At 35.6% G+C, this 19778-nt stretch overlaps 1 protein-coding gene across 1 annotated transcript in view; it reads left to right on the forward strand.

Moving 5' to 3' along the window:
• Positions 1-17622: 17622 nt before the first annotated feature.
• The window catches only part of mpped2 (metallophosphoesterase domain containing 2b), a 34128-nt gene continuing 31972 nt past the window's right edge, over positions 17623-19778 (forward strand). The window contains exons 1-2 of the mRNA XM_059536442.1: positions 17623-17947; positions 18958-19170. Of these exons, the coding sequence (XP_059392425.1) occupies positions 19043-19170 (128 nt within the window). The 5' untranslated portion in view covers positions 17623-17947; positions 18958-19042. The remainder of the gene's footprint in view (positions 17948-18957; positions 19171-19778) is intronic.

The raw sequence follows: 19778 nt of genomic DNA on the forward strand, positions 1-19778 counted from the left end.
AACCAGAATATACCAGCCTACATGCAACCACTGGGACAAATGAAGTCAGGAACTACTTTAAAAAGAGATTTTACAACCTTTTTGTGAGTTAGCGGCTGGATTAGCGCATAAATGTGACAACGATTCCAGAATATTCAGCGAAAAATAAAAGACAGTAAATAGTATTTCAATTTTTACATAGCTAACGAGTACATTTTCTAAATTAAAGCTGCAGTCGGTAATTTTTGGCGCTCACGTCTGGCGGAAGAACATTGTAGCCGGAGCTACTTCTCTCTGTTTAGATCTATGGCGAGTCACGCAGGTACTGTGATACTCTGCAGCATTGCCGACCCCAACCAGACTAAAATAGTCCGAATATAAACACTTATTATAGCGGTACCATAGTGATTCAGGATAAGACAAAAACACGGTTTGGAAAATGGATCCATGATTTACTCGCTCATTATATATATTTTTTTACATTTTCAACACGAAACAACTCTGTGGCACAGCCCTGCGCTGATTGGACCAGAAGAGCCGGGAGCGGTGGATTTTTGCAAAACAAATAACAGGTAGAAGTGCGCTGAGCCATAACGATCTTTTATTTTGAAAAAAGGGCTGGATTCTCTGTGTTACATCTTGGTCACGTGAAGGTCACAGTTTTTATGCCAGTCCCATCATTTTATTTTGTTGTATTTATCTGTCACACAATGTTCTTCCGCCAGACACGAGCGCCAAAAGTTACCGACTGCAGCTTTAAATGAACTTGCGATAAAGTTCAAAAGAAAAAGTGAGAGGATTTTGATCCACTTCAAATTGACTAATGTATATATATATATATATATATATATATATATATATATATATATATATATATATGTTTATATTGTTGCTGTCAAATGATTAATCGTGATTAATTGCATCCAAAATAAAAGTTTTTGTTTACATAATATATATGTGTAAACCGTGTATATTTATTATGTATATATAGACACACATATACAGCATATATTTAGAAAATATGTACATGTATGTACGTATATTTATATTCCTTTATCATATTAAATATATAAACGTAACATTTTTCTAAAATATATACATGCATGTGTGTGTATTTATATATGCATAATAAATATACACACAGTACAGACACAAATATTATGTAAACAAAAACTTTTATTTTGGATGCAATTAATAATAACAATATATATATATATATATATATATATATATATATATATATATATATATATATATATATACACACACACACACACAGGTATATACAAAATATGCATAATTTATTTTTACCTTTAAATTTACCTTTCCCTTTTTATTTTTGTCAATTTACTTGTTAGTTTTGCAATGTAAAAATTTTAACACCATTTACTGTCTTTTACTTGCTAAATCTAAATAAAAAAAACAATAAAAGAAATAGCAATAAATCAATAAATAAAGATAGCTAACTAGCTTGGCTTTCTTCTTCATTTATGGGATATTTCTGGACCATTTTAAAATCCAGGTGGCAAGCAATTTTAAGTTTGAACATTACATGATAATTACATTACATACAAAATTAGTTTTTTTGAGAAAGTATAAAATGCACAAAGTTTCCTGTGAGGGTTAGGTTTAGGTGTAGGGCCATAGAATATACAGTTTGTACAGTATAAAAACCATTACGCCTATGGGATGTCCCCACTTTTCACAAAAACAAACATGTGTGTGTGTGTGTGTGTGTGTGTGTGTTACATTTTAACAATATGACCCAAACCCTAAGTGTAAGTTTTAAGGCATTTCATTTTCTGCATCCCATAAAAATCTGAAAATGTTTTTAATTGATGCTTGAGTCAAAACTAAAATCAGTCACAGAGAATAATCATTAACTCAGCAATTAAATTTGCAATTTGCAGCACTGCTGCCACCTTCTGTTACACTGACTCCATTACAACAAGTGAAGCAACTTGCATTACATGCTGTTGTTGAAATATTTATAAAAAACAGTGTTCAAATACCAGTATGTCACTTATGCAGGGGAATAAACTTTGGTTCTGGACTCCAAGCACTTCGCTTCACTGTAGATTCAAGGGTGTAAATACAAAACTCAAGTGTCTCAAATAAACATACAGTGATCAAACAGGCTCACACTAAACACACTGATGTAAGTGAACTACCAACTCACTGTGAAACTATTCAATTGGATTCCATCTGGGGGTCTTTGTCAGTCAGTCAGTCATCTTTATTAATAAAGCACATTTAAAAACAGCAGCTGCTGGCCAAAGTGCTGTACAAAATTTAAGCATATACCAAAAATACAAAAATAAACACAAAACAGCGACACTACAATTATGCTACTGCACTTACTTATGACCATATGCAACAGTAAATAAATACGCTTTAAGAAGAGATTTAAAATCAGAGTATGTAGTTGCATAAGGTGGAAAATTGTTCCAAAGCTGTGGAGCAGCCACTGAAAAGGCACGCAAAAATATATAACTGGAAGCCAATGGAGAGAGATCAACACTGATGAAATATGTTCCCTCTTCCTTGTTCCAGTTAACAATCTAGCAGCAGCATTTTTGAGAGGCTTGTGTTCAGCAGCCCCTTACTCTGATTGTGAGGCATTTCTGAGACTACATCTATTATTTAGAGAAGCAAAGCCATGGATGGGAAGAGGTTTGCCTTTTGAAAACGCACCAGTGCCGTGAGGTGGTCTTCACACCCAGTCCCAGTCACTTACTTATTAAAAAGCCACATTCTCGTTTCTCCACAAGGAAAAATGGAGGTCGACTAGATGAAAGTGGGTTAAAATACAGCACCCAAACACCCTTTAATGAAGCCCTGTCAAAGATGAATTCACCCTGTATTTATATACATATCCAGTGTGCTTCTATACCATATTTAAAAAGAAGAAGAAAAAATCAGGCTGAGAAACAATAGTAAAGCCAAAGGCAGAGTTTAAAGGAAACTCAGTTAAGTCTATCAGTCATCTCCCATCACATCACTGGGGCCATTTACAGTGCACTGTGCCACTGAGCTTCCAGCTCAAAGGAAGGACATTAAGAAATAGAACGGAAAAAGACAGGGGAACAGTATCTGCTGAGAATGGCTTGGAATTTCCTTATCATAAAATGTTTACGACTCTTAAATTCCAATGGATTCCACACAGACATAACATGTCTTTCATAAAAATCATAAAAAATGTTCCGTGTGAAGGTGCAACGATACACTGATAAGCATAGTATCCATCTCATTCTGCTTTGGTAAAATTCCAAATTATACATCTTGAAGTATACAGTTAAAGGAAGTTTACCCAAAACTTAAAGTTACAACTCCATAATATTGCTTTCTCCATTGGAAAAGGTGAACTTGTCTGAATCAGGAGAGAAATATGCACAGATCAAGCAATTACAAGCAAAAGCAGTACTAAACAAAGATGGATTTTAATGTAAGACAACAGAGAATGGACTTATTAAATGGAGAAGGCTTGTTTTTTTGTTTTGTTTTTTGGCCAGAAGCGATGGTTTCAGTTTAAAACTCCTTAATGATGTTTTTTCTTTTCTTACAAACACATCGCTTTTCACTTCACAAAACATTAATTGATGGCCTGAAGATGTGTGGATTACTTGTGGATCATTGTAATGTATTTATTAGCTGTTTGGACATTCTGATGGCACCCATTCACTGCAGAGGATCCTTCGGTGAGCAAGTGATGTTAATATAACATTCCTCCAAATATGTTCCAAGAAACAAACTCATCCACTTCTTGGATGGCCTGGATGGCCTGGATTTTTGGGTGAACTATTCCTTTCATAAAATTAAATTTGAAATCAAACATTGCTGAGATTAAAAAAAAAAGATTTACACATTTTTTGTATGCTAGTTTGGCTAGTCACTCACCTAATTTAACCCAAACCACAGCTGATTATACTACAGAAGAAAAAAAAAAGTGAATTAGCATTACAAGAGGTAAATGGAGAAGTCACAAAAGTGTCCTAGAGAGTGTTATCCAATGGCACAGCAAGAGAGAATTATAGTCAACCATAAATATTTAAAGAAACAGTTCAGCTAAAAATTTAAATGGCCACTTTTAATTGTGTTTCTGCATCCCTTTCTTCTTCTTTTTTAAGCATTTGAAGCTCCACTATCTCGATTAAATTGTAAATACATGGATAAGACAACTGCTTTCTTTTGTTGTAGCTCTGAAACAACATGATGACAGAATTTAATTCGAACTGTCCTACTAATTTCATTAATTTAAAACACCATTTTATGATGAAACAAATAGAAATCCTGCTTAACAGGATATTTAGGTTAGAATCTGACCAAAACTGTTCACTGACCTATTGTGCTAAATATCAGTGATGAATGTAGCAACGTATAATGAAAGGCAGCACATGACCCCGGAGACCAATTCCCTGCTTTTAGCAAAGACCAGCATGCCTCAAGTCTTGACAGTGGGACAATACTGGGAGCTTCTTTTGAATAAAGAATGTGAAAAAAGCAAAAAAAAAATTACACACCCTCAGCCTTTCCAAAGACGTCCACATTTAAACTGAAAGGGGGAAAGGATGCCCATCTCTCTGATTTGTGGAGATGTGGTGTGACACAGCAAGAGTTGGGACTTCACCATCCAATGGTGTCCCAGTGGCAGAGCCATTTTAACTCTGCTACCAATTCATGCTGTTAATGAATTATGCATTTAGGACAGACATGATGTCTGTTTACAATGCAAAAACATTTAGGCTATCATAATTTTAAAAAATGGGTTATCGTTTTTAAACCAAGATAAGCAAAACTGTGACATTAATGCTAATTTTGTCTGTTTTAAAACCATTTCATTGTTTTGTTCTATCCAATGAGGCCATAGGAACAGAGGAGCTGTCAGTTTCAATTACAGGTTCCAAAAAATGTGTTTCTTGTCATTTAAAATGTACATATTTAACAACACCTGAGTAAATTATTTTCATGGTTAACCTCTGTCAAAGGTCAAAGAACATAGGGGTCAAATAACAATACTTACTCTGAAACTACATTATATGCAAGCATATTGTTTTTTTTTTTTTTTTTTGGCATATTATAGTAACAGATAAAGTGGGAGAGAGAGAGAGTGGGGGCGAGAAAGGAAAGGTCCTCAAGCTGGATTTGAACTTGGGATGCCTATCGCACACCAGCGCTGTATGTCGGATTTTCCCACAAGCCTATCGGCACAAACTCGATTGTGCTGGAAAACAAATGTTTTACTGTGAAATATAACATGAGGCTATTGATATTAACTTAGCATATCATTCATTTGAATCACCTTGTGCTAACTGCATATTTATCTCAATATCACAGATTAATCAGTCTGGTCTCATTAGAGAGTGATAATTGATGCCACTTTACATACTCCATAAATTTCCCAATATGAAATACATTTAATGCTATTTAAGACTATTTAATCCTGCAAATCCTCCAATGCAATTTGAATTCCGAAAAACAAGGCAGGTGGAATTAAAGGTACAGGTTGTAGGACCTGCCACTAGAGGGCGCACTACCAAAACAATAACAATCGCGTGGTTTGATGACGCTAAGAAGGAGCGTGGAATGATGGGATTTGTTGTCTTCTACCAAACCGCTGGCGGCCATCAATCAGACGGAAAGATAACTCATTGATTTAACGTGTTGTGAAACTACTTCCGCATTTTCCGCAGACACTGTTGTCATGTGGTTTCTATGTCAGTAAAGGCCGTAACAAAGGGTAACTAACGTCATTGACAGGTGACTGCACTGCCCCGTGTCACTGTTTAGAATGGGAATTTTCTCATGATTTACAAGTAGTTGAAAACATTAGAGATATTGTTAGTAATCAGCTGGACAAAATATATAACACCAGCCTAGTGGTTTTTGGATATTTTACTGCAAATATCTTACAAACTGTACCTTTAAGAGGTTCAAGACAGAACCATAAGCTAAATCTTGACAAAGGAACCCTCTCAGCATTTAAAAACTGAATAGTAAATTGATCTTTGCATTGCTATGTGGTTGTTAGCAAAACGCAACTTAACTCAAAACACAACTTAAATGGCATGTTGATAATTGAATCTGAAATGACAACAGTGATGCCGTTTTATTACATTAATTCAACAAACAAGTGGTCAGTATGGAGTTACTTACATTATTTGGCACAATATCGCCAGTTACATTTGCTCAGCTTCAACAGTAACTCCACAGAACCGTTCCTGAATTCTATCACAGACGGCATTTTGTCACTCAGTTAATCAAATTCGAATGATTTGAGTGAATGATATAATCAGTTTGAAAACAGTTTGGTTCGTTCCTAAATGCTTTTGAACGAATCAGTTGAAAATGATTCAATGATTCACCAATTTGTTTTAATTCTGAATGAATCAGTGTTTTTGAACAAATCAGTTGAATGAATGAATGAATGAATGAATGAATGAATGAATGAAGACAGGCATTTCTCGCCATCTAGTGGCAAAATTGTCATATAATTTATAATTTACAGGTTGTCCTGTAATTATGCATTTTCTATCAAACACCCTTCAAATACACAAAATAATTAATATTTGTAAAATTTCAATCTGTGTAACTATTCGGACAGTCGTTCAATGCAATTGAACTGCAGTTAGCTGCCCTGGTTTGTTGTTGCCAATGATTAACAGTAGAAATATGTGTCAGAATTGAATATCAACACATACACTGGAGCATGCTCACTGTTCCTAACACAGGTCAACCAACAACTGAAAAACTGTGCATCGAAAAACTCAAAAGACTTGAAAGCAAACCACAAACTTCAAAATGTTGATCTTCAGCCCAGTGGAATCTGGTTGGGTGAGTGCCTAGAATACAAAGCTAAATCAGAACAGCTCACATGCAAAACTCACACAGCTCACACTCACTGCAAAGTTTAGCGAAAAGAACTTTAGCTTTGCTAGTCAGTCAGGCCGGTAGAGCCTAATGTTTACTGGCAAGCTCGTCTTCATTGAGAAGGAGGACTCTGGACAATTCCCCATTCCTCACAGCCCCTATAAAGTGATTAGATTCCGTGTCAGTGGAACCAGTTAATGGTGATGACAGAGCTAACAGTGAATTAACACAGAAGTCCACAGGCCAAACTCTACTCGGTCGTGAAAGAAAAGCATTCAGAGGGGGGTGATCGAGAGGGCTTCAACATTTTAATCTGAATTTATGTTGCAGACCTCAGTGGAAATTTTGCTGGAAAACCACACACACACATAGACAAACTGTTTCTGGAGAAGACCTGTATAAATGAGGTCCACATCGCGTCTTAATTCAGAGAAATGGGGTATGCCAAGGGTTGGTGAGAACAACCTGTTCTTTGTTGAACTGTCAAGCTGTGACACCCTTATAATCAAAATGAATGTGCAGCTGCACTGCAGGTGAACTGAGCAAACACTCCTTTATGTTGGCTACAGAAGGAGGGAAAAACTGATTTTGGATATTTCATAGAAACATTTTACAAAGAACAAGAACATGTCAGTATGAAGTGGCCCTAAAAAGTGTTCTAACATCTTGGCCAGGGTTAATAATAGTAGTATTTTATTAGATATTCAAAAATTCATTAGAGATAAAATGACACTTTTGAGCAACTTTTCATGACTTTTAAACAAATGGTCTTTTTTAACAGATGATGTGATATGTATTTATTACTTTATTCATAAATACATAAAAATGCATGACTACACCTCTAGTATAATAAGCATAGGGTCAGGGTATGTTTGGACAGCTTTTTTTCCGTTAATAAATGAATTAATCATTTAGAAACTGCATTTTGCATTAACTTGCTTTATCTTTAGGTAATATTAAAATTAGTTTGATGATCTGAAGGGTGACAAATATAAACAAAATGAAAATAAAATAAAAAACAGGAAAAAGCTAAACAGCAAAAACTTTTTCACCCCTCTCTCTCTCTATATATACACATTTATAATTTTGTATTTTGCCGTGATATGAATGTAACTTTTGGGGAAACCACAGACACAAGTCAATCTAAAATATTTTTGTGCCATTTTAAGGTAACACATAAACTATCATTCATCATGCTTTAGCTAATCATGAGCCTGGTTCATCCAGACAATTAGCCTGGCATACATCAGGGGGGATTTGAGGATGATTCTTTATGATGTTTAAGTTCCTACAAGGGCCTCTAGGTCTGTCTAACACCCAGCAAATCATTAGACATAATCACCCTCACTTATCATAGCAAATTAACTAATGGTTTTGACAGTTAACATGGAATGTGGCTTCTTCAAAGCAATAACATGGATGGTCCCCCAGTTGTTCGAATATGGGCATCTGGGGTACCAGCATCAATAGAAAGACTCCACTATCTTAAGATCAAGACCATATGGATGACGTGCTGCTTGAACATCAGCTTTAATCTATTCATCATGCATCTTGAAATATTCAATGAATAAGTGCTCAGAAACTGCCATGCTTGTGGAAAAACTGAATTTTAGTTCTGTATTTGATCCATTAAAGAATTACTTCATCCAAAAATGACAATTCTGTTATTGTTTATTAACCATCATACCATTCCAAACCTGTATTACTTATTTTCTTGTGTAACACAAAAGTTGATGTTTTGAAAAAATGTGTTTCTGACCCCATTTACTTCATAGGCAAAAAAACATTCTTCAGAATATCTTGTTTTGTGTTCCACTGAAGAAAGAAAGTCATATGGGTGTGGAACAAGTAAATTAAGACAGAATAATTTTTTTGGGTGAACTTTTCCTTTAAAATGTCTTAATTTTAAAAGTGCTTGTTGAATGAGACAAATAAAAAAATAAAAAAAAGAGTTTGGTCCAAAATAAGTAACCTAGTACTCCAAACATTCACTTTAGAGATGTTTTTGCAACAAGGTGAAATAAATATTCCTAACTTACTTTTTTCTGGTCTTCGAGAGCATGGGTGACAGTCTTCCTCTTCTGCTGAAGCTGTTGATGAGGACAGACGTGTTGTTGGCATGTCTCTGAACCTACCTCCATTATATCAGAAACCTCCAGGGCTCCCAAACAAATCTACACTCCGAAACGTGCTGGATATTACGAGATCCTTCCTCGATCAAGATATTCCTTGATCCTCCTGATTAGACATTACATTTGGTTGTTAAAGCTACAATCAAACGATTGCTAACCTCCATTAGGCTTCTCGGCTGCTAAGTGGATCGGTCCAGCACAACCACAGCTGATGGATCAGCAAACACAGATCTTTTTAGTTCATGATCCCAAGTGAGGAATAATGTAACTTGCTGAGGGTGGCTCAGTCCTAGAAGGTCCGTTTTTTCCAGTGATGCACGAGTGAGCATCTAATGTCATGTTTCATATCAGCCATAGACCTGTCATGTTGGAGATTCTCTGCCACCTAGAGTCACGCATGGATTGAGAAGTGTGTGTTGGAGAGAGAGGAAAAGAGAGAAAAGTAAAGGTACCAATGTCAGAAACTGGTTCACTGTCTGTACATCTTAACATCTCTGAGACTGAGAACAACTTTTGAACCCTTAAGAGAATTTTTGAACCTATGAAGTTCAGTTGCACTCATCTGAATTTGTAATTGAGTTCAGCTCAGAATGCAGTTCATTTGAATTAAATTAACTAATTGCACTAATTCAGTTGCACTAAACGACTTGCACTTTCTAACACTGTCTAGACAGTTTTAGATCTTGCATTCCCTTGAAATATCGTATACAAATAATCATATTTCATAGCAGGAAATTACCGTGGTCGCTTTTATCCCACTTCCATTTGGTTTACAAATCCGGTGCAACTCTTCTTTCGTGTTTTGCACGCGGAGCCGCCTGGGAAAGTAGCGGCGTCGTATATGACGTCATGAGCAGATCGACAGAACACCCCCCATCCGGAGCATTTGAGGTCTTTCAGAAGCGTTGGTTGTTACCATGGGAACTTTATTCGTGAAGAATTTGTACGCCATCTAGAGGAGTCAATCCAGATCGACCCACGGACGCACACTTTCAGTATAAGGCAGATTGGAGATGGATTTATTCAATTTTATTTTTATTTTTTATTCCAGTGTATATTTGTCAGGGCAGGCTTTGTTTTGACTAAGAAATATACAGAACTTTTACATAAGATAAAGTTAACTAATCTATTTATTTATTATTATTAATGTGTGACAACTTGCCCCAAAAGTCTCACACTGTAAAATTGAAACAATGGGTGTTCAGTAACGCCAGAAAATTCTGCAAACCCCCCCCCCCCCCTAAAAAAAACACGGTAACATATAAAAACACACAAATATAAAACCACAAATATATATTTTATTTTATTTTAATTTAAAACCCATGTAAATACCTAAAATGGCCTGCCCATGTCTTAAGAAGATGGTTTTTCCACAAAGTCGAAAATATAACCTTATTATATAATTTAGACATTATAATTTACAAATATTGAAAATAATAGGTTATTTTGGACGAAATAAAATATTCATGTTCTATTATAATTAATTATTCAGAAGGTATTGTACATTATTTTCATCAAAATGTGCTAATTATTCATGAACGTGTAACCATCTGTTCTTGAAAATACTGAATCAATAAATAAATAAATAAACAGTCAGGAATTGTGTTGTATTCATGATATAACAGCAAGAGGCGCCAGAGAGCTATATAACACACATCATAATTTAATAGAGGAAAACTCATATACATCAGAGAAAACAAACACACACGCACACATTTAAAACTCGAGTATTTACATTTTAAATGTATGAATGGAGCAAAACAATACATTCTTATAACAATAACTTATAACTTTAATAAAGATCCTTTAATATCACAAAGTTATCACATTCAGAAGTCGTTTAATTAGATAGTGGGAGCTGAATAAACTTTATATTTAAATAAGCTCAGCATCAGCCGCTTTCAGGGCTGTTAATTGAATTTGTGTCATCGTCACTCTGATTAAGGGTTTAATTTGTGAATTACAGAAAGAAGCCAGAGAGGAGGTGTCATGTTTACTTGTGGCTTTCTGAAGAGCCATCATCTGTGATCTTGAACAGGACTCGTCCATTCAAATCTGCCTGAATTCGACAGAATTAGTCGGACTGTGTGATCAGATGGCCAGAAATCCCACGTAATACATATTCACATCTTTGTCCTTACTTTTAGGCCTACGGAATTTTATGATTAATGGGCTTATGGATTTTGAAACCTTAAATTAATTGATCAGCCAATAATGAAAATCTGTTAGCATTTTCTCATTGTCATGTGATTCCAAACCTGTATGATTTTCTCTCTTCTGTAGAATCATGCAGATCATTCTTTTCCAGAACTATTCACTTTCATCGCCATCCTTAACATTAAAAATAAAATTTTACATTAAATCTTTGTATTAATGTATGTTTTCAGCATAGACTGGTTTTCATACCATATACAGACAGTTTATTTAGTTGAATTAATAATAATGAATAAATTAATGACTTATTTCATAAAAATATTTTATTCATGACATAACATGTATAGAGGAAAACAGCATGAAGCTTATGAGGATTTATTGCTGTTTTGTCTGTTACCAAACTGTACATAAACTCCTCTGATATTATACAGTAACACTGATTAAAAAAACATATGTGTTGACTGAACGTATGCAGATGTGCTGTTGCCATGGTGAATCATAATTTCAGATTTCGGAGCTCCAGTGATCATGATTGCTCAAAGTTGTGGTGCACGTGCTAAAAACTCAGAGTCAGCCTATTCAGACTGGATTGAACTAACACCGTTCTGAAACTGAAAACTCTTGAGTTTTCAAAGAATCGTTTGAGCAACTGATTCAATGACTCGCACACACAGAGAGTCGCTTGTTTCATTCCTGAATGAATCACCGTTTGAACGAATCTAACGAATGCAATCTGCACAATGCTAAAGCTGGTCTTTACGAAACATGCAAACAAGAATCAGATTGTAAACCCAGAATTGTTATATAATAAGGAACAGAGGCTATGGATGATTTATTAACGCTTGAGGCACGTCTCTGTTTGACCGCCAAACTGTTTTCTTAATTCCAAGGCGGAACACAAAAGCATCCTTTGCGTTGTCTCATTCCATTCAAATTCATGAGGCCATTTTGGGCGACGGACATAAAATCTGTCCCGTTATCGTTGTTTTTATGACACAGGAAGAGAGTTTGTCACTGATTTGAAATTGAATACCATAATTCCTCAAACAAAGCTCCTGTCTGCGCTGTCAGCGAGTCGCGACGAGGCAGTTCATTCGCTGCTACGCGCACGGGAGCACAAATAACCAGTTGTCAGCAGCACCCGCAAATTTATGACACAAAAAGATGCATATCATTGTAGTAATCTCTACTGCTTCGCAAGCTCCCCACTTGATATATTAGAAGTGATGGAGGCATTAAAATTCATGAAGGTTCTCGGTGGTCCTAAACGCATACGGTCTGGAGGTATTTACATGTGTGACACGTCATGGAAAGCATTGAGTAGTGTTTAACATAATTCATTTATTTAATTTTAGAATATATTAAATAAGTCTGTCCTTTGTGGAAGAACTGTAATCTTTGATAAACATGCTCTGGCAACATACAGATTGACGACAGAAGAATTAGTTGAATCGAAGATTGAGAGAGACAGAGGTCTTGAGATGACAGAATGGGTAGGAAAGAGGTTGAGGTATAAATAAGCTCTTTACCAAGAACCACTCTCGCTCTCTAGCCTATAGAAACAAGTCAGTGTATCACAGCATTGAGGACAAGGTGATAGCAAGGCCAGAGAGACACAAATCAATACTTCATTTGCTGAGCAAGATTTAGTTTCCGTTGCCATATCAAACCCATCAGATGTTGTGAAAAAGAGGGGTGAAAATGTAGAATTGGTGAAAAACTTATTTTAAGACCTTTAAATTTCCCAAGACGTGCTAAATGTCAGAGAGGGCGCAGGCCTATTATAAGTCGAGACACATTTGCGAGGTCAGGCCCTGTATATATTTAAACTCTGTTTTAACGTCTCAGCGAACAATATCTCTTTGGGGAAGAACATTTACTGCAATTCACATAAAAGTTGTTTTGCTAATTGCTTGATTTAATGGAGGAAAAGAAAAGGAACCAAACAAGCCTCTGACAAGTGTCCTACTTAATATAACTCATTTGACTTATGTGGTGATTTCCAGTGCAAAATTGGCTACCACAGTGCTAGAATTTTGTAGGTTGTTGCCAGGACATTGCTATGCAGTTGCCAGGGTGGTTTCTTTACACTTGTGAAGAAATTGTGAGTGGTGCTTGGCTGTGCAATGCTGGCACTATGCTAAGGTGTTGTGAGTGGTTGCTAGGGTGTGTTGCTATGCAGTTGCTAGCCATTTTTAGGTGGTTGCTTGGAGGTTTTAGGTTGAAGCTAGGACATTGCTAAGCTGTTGCTAAGTAAGACTAGAGACATCTAATCTTTAGTATAAGCAAGATAATCTTTGAAATAGTTACCATTTTGCAAACCAAGTCATACAGTGGATGAGTCTGGTATCTGAAGGCAGCATCAATAATGTGAGAAAAGCTCTTCTAATGATTTGGTAACTTCCAAATGAATTTGCAATCTACACAGCCAAAGTATTCTACTTCTACTGGTGATTGGTGTACGTTCTTGATCAATAACTGTACATCTCATTTTGATCAGTTTAGTTCTTATAACCATTATTCATCTGATACTGTCCCCTTAATAATACAGTAAACATCATATTGTTTGACTTACTGTACATGCAGAAACTGTACATTAACTATTGACTACAAGTCTTTTGCAATGACTGAGAGCTGCACTGGAGAAAAGCCCCCTCTTTCCTTATTCATTGGTATAGTCGAGTGCCAAATTATTATACTCCTTAGACCTCCAGTAATTATTGAAAAGGTCAAAGGGCACCAGGCATTCCTCCTCCAAGGGGGTTAAACTATGTACTTAAGTTCCAAAGGCCCAGGAAGTGACAGCGTCATGTGACCTTTGACATATTGACAAATATTAACCCTCTCAGGCTCAAATTAAGTTTTAGTAACTTTAGTAACCTTTAGTAAAGTTTTTAGTACTTTTTTTTTTTTTTAGTACTTTATCCATAAATGTATTACTCTCTCATATATTACAAAATCAATAGAGCCTTTTTTAACCCCTAAAATTCCAAATACTCACAATTCATAGCACAAAAAAACTGTCTTTTTTGAATCAGCAGCTGTCTCATTGTGAAATGAATTTGTCAATTTTAGAAAAGAGGGTTTAAGGAAGTGTGGACCTGCACTGCCCTTTACTAATTACTCCAGCCTCCCCTAAGTCAATTCTTTTCTCTTGGCAAGCTGCTTCATTTGTGAGGACTCTGCAGGGGACAGTGAATGCCCGGTGACAACTGCTGAGGACCCAAAGCCCACTACATTATGTGGAATTAGTGTGTATTGATTCATCCTTTCTAGATTATGGATTTGGTCCCTTATTCATTACTTTTGAGGTCAGCTAGCGGCCATGTTTTAAAAGGGTTCAGTTTTACGGTACTGTACTTTGAGTGTGGTTTTTAATGCTAGAAATGTAGTGTTCTATAAATATCGACTTACTGAATATGAATACTTCATTAAAGTCACTATGCAGTGATCCAAAATAAGTTTTTGTTTACATTATATATGTATATTTACTGTGTATATTTATTATGTATATATAAATACAGACACATACAATATATATTTTGAAAATATCTACGTTTATACATTTATATATTCATATTCATATATTTTATATTTTATATATATATAAACATAACATATTTTTCTTAAATAACATATTTTTCATTTTTTTGGATGCGATTTATCACGATAATTTGTTTGACAGCACTTTTATACTGTAATTATATTAGGGCTGTCAGTTTAATGCATTAATTAATTAGTTATGGAAAAAAACCTGATTAAAATATTTTAACGCAGTTAACGCACTGGACCCGCCACAAGATCTGTATATCATCTTTCATTTCATACAGCTTACTGTTAACAAATATGATGAAGGGCAACAACTCCATAAATGCAGTTATGCCCTAAAACTCAAATTATTGGTGCAAAAAAGTCCCAGTATGAATTTTTGTCTCATATTTATATCATATGATAAGCAATATCATACAAGCAGTGAGAGTAATATTATGCAAGTGCGGATTTTGTCCCAAATATCACAAATTTAAATGTTACTTTACACAAAAGTTCAGTAATAAAGAAGTTGATATTGTGTTATATTTTAAACGCAATATTATGTGTTTTTGCACAATTTTACAATTAACATATTACCTTTAAAGCAACATCAGAACTGTTGTGCATCTCCGAGCGACACGGCTGTGTTAAGTTTCTGAATGAATCCGCATTTTAAAAAAAACATGTGAATCAATGATTCAAACCCCATTAATAAAGAGAGTCTTTTACTTAATTCCTGAATGAATCAGCTGTTTGAACGAATCGAATAAAGACATTTACCCATTTACAGATTTACTGATTTACAGATTAAGTTTCTTATATAGAGTATCATTTAATAAATTATAATAATAAAAGTAAAGGGTTTACTCACCCTGATGTCATTTCAAACCTTTTGTGGAACATAAAAGAAGGTATTTTGAAGACTGTAGGTTACAAAGCTGTTTCGGTTTTAATTTTTTCCAGTTTCAAAATGTTCATCGACTGACAGCCCTAATATTTATTTTAATATTATTCTTTTATATTTTACATACATTTTTAAGGCTGTTTTGAACATAGAATCTGAGCAGCACAACATCCAATCATACAGTATGCTGTATTATGGTACATGGTTAGGTACATACAAGCTAAGGGATGAATATGGACAACAAAGGCACCTAATATTGCTATAGAACCATGCAAAACACCCACCCACCAGCACACCTACAATCCCACATACACCAATACAGCTGGAATCTGAATAGACACTAGCAACATAGACAGCAGTAATGATCTGACGCTCACTCTCCTGTGCAGAACAGACAAGAGAACTGTGCTGGTGATGCCAGGCTCTGTCAGTATAGAGCTGGATGACAGAAGGCACAGAAACCTGAACAGCCTGGTTGCCATGGAAGTGAAATTCCCTTTCAGCTTGCTTTTCCCGCCTCCCTCACCCTCTGTTCTTCAAAGAATGCCTCTTCTCTCTCACACACACATGCATACACACAACCTCAGTCAGTAATGTCAATGTGGCCATGCAAGAACAAAATCAGGGATTCAGTGTGCACTTGCAAATGTGTAGGTTTAGTTTATTTCACTGTCACTGCATTAATTAAATAATTCAACAATATTTAATTTATATATAGCACATTTTATACACAATGATATTTCAAAGTGCTATGCATCTGTGCTATAAAGAAAACAAGAGATTAAAGTCAAGTTTAACATTTTTTAATAATTAAAAATTGTTTAAAGAATAAACAAAAAGACAAAAAAAAAAAGATAAATGGACTAAATAATGCATTTCAATAACATGAGGTAGATTATGTTTATATTCTACAAGCATATCCACAATGATTTATAAATAAGCAAACTTTAAAATCAATTTTTAATGTGACTGGAAGTCAAATGCTGAGGTGATTAGCTCAGTTTATTTGGTTCTGTATGAATTATGAGCTGCAGTTGTCTGATGGTTTTTTAAAGGGGAAGGCCGGTAAGGAATCAGTTACAGCAGTCCGTCTTGCTGCTAATGAAAAAATAGTAGAATGTTTTGTAATGTTGACACAGCCGCTGCCCTTATCAACCAGATGCATTGGCTGCTTTTATAAACTCTTTAAACAAACGCACATTTTTATTACTAATAGCAAGTTTCAAGCAAGTTGCCCAGCAAGTTGCAAAAGTAAAAAATAAAATAAAAAAGTACAGTAGATGTGACAGACAAACAGACAGACAGACAGACAGACAGACAGACAGACAGACAGATAGATAGATAGATAGATAGATAGATAGATAGATAGATAGATAGATAGATAGATAGATAGATAGATAGATAGATAGATAGATAGATAGATAGATAGATAGATAGATGGATAGATTGTAATATAATTGCCCATAATTTAATTTAGAATATATATATATATATATATATAATATATATATATATATATAATATATATATATATATAATATATATATATATATTAATCATTATGTTGATATGACTATATTTATCACATAGTATAAATGGGTCTGTATGCATATATAAAACTTAAAACTCTATATGGTAAATAGGGGCACTTTTTTCATTGAGATGATAGGAAAAATGTCCCAATTACACACACACACACACACACACACACACACACACACACACACACACACACACACACAGTCTATCTATCTATCTATCTATCTATCTATCTATCTATCTATCTATCTATCTATCTATCTATCTATCTATCTATCTATCTATCTATCTATCTATCTGTCTATCAAGGTTAGGAGGGCGTTTCTGTATTCAGCATTAAAAAGTTTAAAACCCTGTTGTAGACCATAAAGACCAACCAGACACATGATCCAGCTGTTGCTTACAAAAATAGGCCATAAACAACCTAAATGACAAACCTACCTCAATGACAGTCTATTTGCATTATAATGTATAAAAATAATGCTGCCAAACTCATTGGCTGTTTGACCTATCGCGTGCGTTTCCGGTGAAAGGTGCCACCCAATGACCGTCCGTCTTTTTCCCCCTGACTGCTGCTGTGCTCTCTGACCCCAGTGGCAGCACACGTTCATTGCACTCGTCTCTCTCGGGCTCCCCCTCTTCCCACGTCGATGCTGTTCTCTCTCCTGACTCCTTCCTTCCTCGTCTGTCGCATTTCGGTGAGAGAGCGCTAGAGGAGAGAGACCCCGGGGGTCGAAGGTTCTGCCCTGGCCGCCGCGACCTCAACCCCTCACGGCTTCCGAAATATCCTATGACCGTCGTCTTGCGGACAACCCTGAGTGGTTTTGGGCCAAAAGAGAAGGTACACTCAAGTCGCTTTTGAAGAAGATAGCTGGGTGAAAAATAGCGAGGCACAAAGCGGTAATGGGTTAGAGGTGGCTGGTTGTCATGTTCGAGGGAAACCGTTTATAACGTTGCCTCAGATACATTGTAACATTTTTAAGTCAGTGAAACGAATACATTTGAACATTTTCGCGGCAATATGTTATAACATTTCCGCGTCGTCAAGTTTCTTTCACGTTTATATCTCGGCGTCTGAATAAAGGAATTATTTAGAAAGCGGTCAATATTTATTGGGTTTTATGTGCTCATGCCTTGCTTTGTGCACAAATTATGCGTTATTAACTGGCTATTTATGCTATATGAATGAATGTTAAGTAATAGTAAGCAGAATACATTTCGCATTACCCTTGCAATTAAATATATATAGCGTTACAGAAATCGACTTTCTTCGTGCAGTCTGACGCCAGTTCAGTAGCTTGGCTTTTGTTGACAGATAATTATTGAGTCAGAGGCTGCCAGCACACCGCAGGCTGTTAGTCATAAGTGTTATTAATGTGTCCGGTCTGAAGTCGTCCAGGGAGGGTGCGAAAAGTTCAAGTTTTTGGCAAAAGGTTAGCCCGCCAGAGACGGTGTGAGGCGGCGCGGCTGAACAAAATAAATGAATGCAGTAAACAATGAGGGAGGATTGTTCTTAAAACAATTTGTGTATGTGTTTGATTCATATCATGCATATAATTCATGTGTTTTCTCAAAAAAAAAAAGTATTGCATACCCTGAGAAATTCTACATTCAGTTACAATAGAAATATATTTTCCTCCCAGCTGATATTATTTAAATCACCAATATTTCTCAAGGCAACACAAAAATTATGCAAAAGAATGCATACATTTTTGAACAAATGCAGTTTTATGACTTAAGATCAGATTGCTGAATATATTGTTGATACTGTCTAAGTACTATCTCGTTTAACTGTATTTGGATTTGCATCATTAATGTTTTGCATCTTGGCGTCTCTGTATGGTGAACCAGATCCAAGCCTTGGGACTAAAGGATGCTTGCTCACCGGATCTGCACTGCACCGCTGTGATCTGCTCATGCCCCATCCAGAGGTGCCATGGCTCGCAGAATATCCTCCCAGGGGAAGGTCACCATCTCCTTGGATGAGTACAGCTCCAACCCAACCCAGGCCTTCACCCACTACAACATCAACCAAAGCCGCTTCCAGCCCCCTCATGTCCACATGTAAGTGTTTGTGTACAGTGTTCCTGTAACTGAAACATTGATTTAATTGATTGATTGAGGACAGAACAGAATGCTGACAGAGAGGACATCTGGTGGCTTTTGTCTCATCTCGCCCGTCAGGTGATCCGGAAGGCTCCTGCGGCTTCACTTCTGTTGTAATGAATTATATTGACCTTTTAAACTTGATATTGTTGCGATGTTTGCATATTAAGCATTTTTAATTAGATTTTCTGAAGGCATAACAGGGTTTAATATTGCTCTCATTTCTGAGATAATGGCACTATGTAAATCTAGTCCAGTTTTAAACTAGCTATTTATTATTTCTTTGTTGTTTTTGTTGATATACACAAAATACTGTAGTTTGGAATAATTCAGATTTTAAATATATCTTTATTTTATTTTTTTTGATATACCAAATATCAAATTAAATAAATGCAGCTTACCAAGGCTGCATTTATTAAATTAAAAATACAGTAAATATTGTGAAATATTATTACAGTTTAAAATAACAGTTTTTGATTTCTAAAACATAAATTTATTACTGTGATGACAAAGCTGAATTTTCAGTAGCCATTATTCCAGTCCTTAGTTTCATATGTCCCTTCATA

This window comes from Carassius carassius, chromosome 43 (assembly GCF_963082965.1).
Source record: "Carassius carassius chromosome 43, fCarCar2.1, whole genome shotgun sequence".
NCBI lineage: Eukaryota > Metazoa > Chordata > Actinopteri > Cypriniformes > Cyprinidae > Carassius > Carassius carassius.